Source organism: Portunus trituberculatus, chromosome 45 (assembly GCF_017591435.1).
Source record: "Portunus trituberculatus isolate SZX2019 chromosome 45, ASM1759143v1, whole genome shotgun sequence".
In the NCBI taxonomy this organism is placed as follows: domain Eukaryota; kingdom Metazoa; phylum Arthropoda; class Malacostraca; order Decapoda; family Portunidae; genus Portunus; species Portunus trituberculatus.
Window position 1 is genome coordinate 7,837,480 of NC_059299.1, and position 5,000 is coordinate 7,842,479.

General features: G+C 49.5%; 1 protein-coding gene across 1 annotated transcript in view; it reads right to left on the reverse strand.

Moving 5' to 3' along the window:
* LOC123519432 (protein patched-like) overlaps nucleotides 1-5,000 on the reverse strand; it is a 66,118-nt gene that overhangs the window by 8,566 nt on the left and 52,552 nt on the right. Inside the window, exons 12-14 of the mRNA XM_045280725.1 lie at nucleotides 2,709-3,696; nucleotides 620-774; nucleotides 148-309 (exon numbers count right to left, since the gene is read on the reverse strand). Coding sequence (XP_045136660.1) covers nucleotides 148-309; nucleotides 620-774; nucleotides 2,709-3,696 — 1,305 coding nt within the window. The remainder of the gene's footprint in view (nucleotides 1-147; nucleotides 310-619; nucleotides 775-2,708; nucleotides 3,697-5,000) is intronic.

A 5,000-nucleotide genomic window follows, 5' to 3' on the forward strand; every position in this document is an offset into this window, starting at 1 on the left:
AAGAAATAAAAAGAAAAGAAAAGAAAAGAAAAAGAACCACAAATACCCCCAACCCTTATCTCTCACACACAAACCCCTTCCCTCCTTCCCTTCACACACACTACGTCCCTCCCTACTCATCCCCAACCCTACCCCACCCACACACACCTTCAGTTCATAGTCGTATCTGTCATGGGTCCAATGTCGGGGTTCCGGGCGAAGGTCAGCCTGGGACGAGGTGTAAGCAAGGGCGTCCGTGTTGACCCAGGCCGTGAGATAGTTGTAGAAGGCCTTGGGGTTGATGATGCCCTCAGAATCCACCAGGCGAATCTGACGGAAGCACAGAAGGAGGGAGATTAAGAGGAGGAATATTGAATGAGCCTGGTGATGGAAGCGAAGAAGGAGGAGGAATGTCAGGTGAGTCTACTGAAGAAGGTGCAGAAGGAGGAGGAAAAGGAAGCAGAAGAGATAATATAAAAGACAAAAAATATAACAGAACAAATAATTAAAGAAGGAAAAATGAATTATACGAAGATGATGTAGAGTAGAGAAACAACAACAAACAACAAGGAAGAAAAGACAGATACAAAAAAAAAAAAAAAAGAGCGATAAAAAAAAACTACACGTCACCTAAGCTTACCTGAGTGACGAGCGATGTGTCAATGGGGTTATCAACGTGTCCAGTCTGCACAAGGAGCTTATAACCCAACACTCCCTCGTCAGAAGCGTTTTTGTGCCACGTCTCCTGTGTGATGCATCCGTCACGCCAATCCCTGTCGAACGCTGCCTGGAGACCTGAAGGAGGCGACGAAGGAGAGATGAGTGCATTGAAAGGAGTGTGAAATACGAAGGAAACGAAGAAGTAGAAGAGGAGAGAGAAAAAAAAAGAAAAATGCAGTTAAGTTAAAGCCGCCGTGACACAGTGGAACCATGCGTGCTTTGGGGTCCGAGGGTTCGAATCCTGTCCACGGTCCGAGTGTAGGTTGGGCTTCCTCACTCGGGGCAAGGGTTTCCTAGCGGGTGGGCTTTGAGATAGGAGGTGCCACAAAAAGCATCCCCTTTAGCCCATAAATTCCCATGAAAAGCCCACATGGTATAAATGAAAAAAAAAAGAGAATTAGAAAGAAAATGAGAGAAATTAAATAAATGGTAAAAGAGGAAACACGAAGGAGGCGATGAAGTAGAGCGGTGTGAGTGCACGGAAAGGAGAAGTGAGAAATAGGACTAATCGAGCAGGAATCTATAGGAATACAAGAGGTAAAAGAGGAAGATTAAAAAGCGAAAAGCAGTGAAAAGGATAGGGAAAAGATAAAAGGGAGAAAAACTAGATAGGAAAAGAAGAAGAAGAAGAAGAGGCAGGATTGAAGAGGATTAAAACAAGAGGAAATAAGAGAAGGAAAAGCAGCGAAAGAGTGAGAAAACGTCAAGAGGAAAAAAAAAAAAGGAGAACCGGAAGAGAATGAAGAAAGATAGAGAGAGAGAACGAAGGATAATATGAGAAAAAAAAACGCAGGGGAATAAAAGAAATAAGGAAAGAGATGTGAGAGAGAGAGAGAGAGAGAGAGAGAGAGAGAGAGAGAGAGAGAGAGAGAGAGAGAGAGAGAGAGAGAGAACGTTTAGCTCTAACTCTTAACAGTGCCAAGCAAATCAAGAGTGGCACGGCGTAGATGAAAGTCTCTCTCTCTCTCTCTCTCTCTCTAATTTCAGGCAATCGCTCAGCCTCGGCGTAAAATAAACGAGAGATTCTAAAAATACGACCCTTCACCCAACACGAAAGACAGCTGGGAGAGAGAGAGAGAGAGAGAGAGAGAGAGAGAGAGAGAGAGAGAGAGAGAGAGAGAGAGAGAGAGAGAGAGAGAGAGGGAGATGGTAGAGTAGGGGAAAGGGTCGCATCGTGGGAGGTAGCGAGAGAAAGAAAGAAAGAAAGGAACAGAGCAAGAAGTAGTAAGGAGGAGGAGGAGGAGGAGGAGGAGGAGAAAAAGGAAGAGTTTACAAATTATCTACAAATGAGAAATTATCTACAAATAATCTGAGAGAGAGAGAGAGAGAGAGAGAGAGAGAGAGAGAGAGAGAGAGAGAGAGAGAGAGAGAGAGAGAGAGAGAGAGAGAGAGAGTGTGTATGACGCCACCATCAGCTGATTAGAGAAGTAAACAAAGTACTGATGGACCACTTTAGGCATGCGATGGAGGAGGAGGAGGAGGAGGAGGAAGTGGAGGAGGTGGTGGTAGTAAGGGGAGAGGGGAATCAGAGGAAGGGTTGAGAGTAGAGCAGCTGGCAGGCCACACACACACACACACACACACACACACACACACACACACACACACACACACACACACACACACACACACACACACGTACGCACACCGCTCTCCCCAACAGCTGTTTAGACTGGACACCAGGAAATGTGCTGAGAGAGAGAGAGAGAGAGAGAGAGAGAGACGAGATACTGATTTAATAATAAGTAAAAACATGAGAGAGAGGAGAGAGAGAGAGAGTATAAGAAGAAGAAGAACTGATTTAAGAAGAAGAAGACATGAACAGAAGAAGAGGAGAAGAGAAGAAGAAGAAGAAGAAGAAGAAGAAGAAGAGAGAAGAAGAAGAAGAAGAAGAAGAAGAAGAAGAAGAAGAAGAAGAAGAAGAAGAAGAAGAAGAAGAAGAAGAAGAAGAAGAAGAAGAAGAAGAAGAAGAAGAAGAAGAAGAAGAAAGAAGAAGAAGAAGCACTCACCGATGAGCCAGTCCCTGAAGAGCGAGAGCCAGAACTCGGGAAGGCCGCCGTCGTCGTTCTTGATGATGTGGGTCACTCTGTTGAAGGCGTCGTAGTAGTCGTGCAGGAGGCGCTGCTTGCTGGGGTACTCCACGTTGCCCTGCGTCACCGCGAACATGTTGTAGAACCCGAAGTACTTTTGCTGCGCCGCGAAGAAGGCGTACTCCGGCGTGTCGGCGGGCACCACGTCCGTCAGATTGAGGCCGTCCTCCACGCGACTCACGCCCCACGCCGCCGCGGCCACCGATGCCATCAGCCCCACCATGGCCGCCGCCTTCACCGCCCCGTGCGTCAGCGCCGGGCCGTACACTGTGCCCGCCACGCCGCTGATGCTCCAGTCACACCAGTACCGCATCGCCGACGCCCACGCCCGCGCCATGCCGGAGCGCTTCCTGCCGCCGTCCACCAGGTCCCGCGTGGACGTGGTAGTAGACAGCGACTCCAGGGAGGGCGTGGTGGAGTGCGGGTCCTGCGGCGCGCCCCAGCACTCCCGCGGTGTAGAAGGAGGCACAACATGGGTCACGGTGCCGCCTCCCGGGGGAGGCAGTGCCCGCGTCACTGTGTCCTTCCTAGTGCGTTCAGGCAGGGTGGGAGTGGGGCGAGGGTGGCGGCGCGGTACACCACCGCGCCCCTCCTCCGCGGCAACGCATGAAGCGGGTTGCTGCTGCTGCTGCTGCAGTGGCACCACCTGATCTCTGGTACCCCCGGGCAGGCAGCAGAAGAGGTCTGCGCGGCGAGCGTGGCGGCGGCGCAGATCTAGACTCATGATGGCCGGGAACACAGTGAGGGACGCCACCAGGTTGAACAACACCAGCAGCGCCGCCTGCAGACAGAAGGCTCGCAGGGCGGGCACGGGCACCAGCGCACCCGCAAAGAAGGCGCAGGCGTTGCAGACTGAAGTAAGAACCACGGAGACCCCTGCACGCTTCACCACCTCCCCAACGCGTTCCTGAAGAGGGTGAAGAAGGGAGGCTTAGTGTGTGTGTGTGTGTGTGTGTAGAAATAACCGTACATAGTAATGGATGGATTTTGCAACATTAGTCTTTATGACCTTGTCCAGAGGAGGAGGAAAAGAAAGAGAAGAGGAAGAGAAGAAGAAGAGAGAGAGAGAGAGAGAGAGAGAGAGAGAGAGAGAGAGAGAGAGAGAGAGAGAGAGAGAGAGAGAGAGATATAAGAAGATGGAAAGGGAGTGAGGGACAAGAAGAACTGACAGATGAAGAAGATATTTGAGCAAGGGGGACGGAGAGATGTAAGAGATGAGGAGGAGGAGGAGGAGGAGGAAAATAAAAAAAAAAGAAGAGGGGAACGGAACAGACAGTGAACCGAAAAAAAAATCTTATAGAGGGAACGAGAGAGAGAGAGAGAGAGAGAGAGAGAGAGAGAGAGAGAGAGAGAGAGAGAGAGAGAGAGAGAGAGAGAGAGAGAGAGAGAGAGAGAGAGAGAGAGAGAGAGAGAGAGAGAGAGAGAGGACGTGACATGCTTTCCTAAGAGATTCACGGGAAGGTCATTCATATCTCATTATTCACCAGATATTCACCGGTGTGGCAAAGTCGTGTGTGGCCCGCAGGAGGAGGAGGAGGAGGAGGAGGAGGAGGAGGAGGAGGAGGAGGAGGAGGAGGTGTGGTAGTGGAGGGATGCCAGTTGAATCACCTCTCCAACTCTATTCTTCTTCCTCCTCCTCCTCCTCCACCTTGTCCTCCTCTTCCTCTTAACATCTCCATCGACTCGTTCTGGTTCATTTCTAGTCCTCCTCCTCCTCCTCCTCCTCCTCCTCCTCCTCCTCCTCCTCATCTTCCTCCTCCTCCTCCTCCTCCTCCTCCTCCTCCTCCTCCTCCTCCTCCTCCTCCTCCTCCTCCTCTTCTTCCAAGCAAAGTTATCTCAAGTTGTTGCTTCATTTTGGTTCGAGTTAATGAACGAGACCTTCTTCTTCTTCCTCCTCCTCCTCTTCTAACTAATTCTCCTACTTTTTTTCTTCCTTCACCTCCTCCCTTTCTTATTCTCCCGTTCTTCATTATATTCTTCTGCAATTTCCCCCTCGTCCTCCTCCTTTACTTTTATCTATTTTCTTATTTCTTCTTGTCCTCCTCCTCCTCCTCCTCCTCCTCCTCCTCCTCCTCCTTTACTTCTCTTTTTCTATATCTGCTCTTTTACTTTTATTTCTTCTATTCCTTCTTCTCCTTTGTCTCTTCTCTTATTTCTTCTTTTTGTGCACCTACTCCTCTTCTTTTACTTCTATCTCCTCTCCTGTTTCTT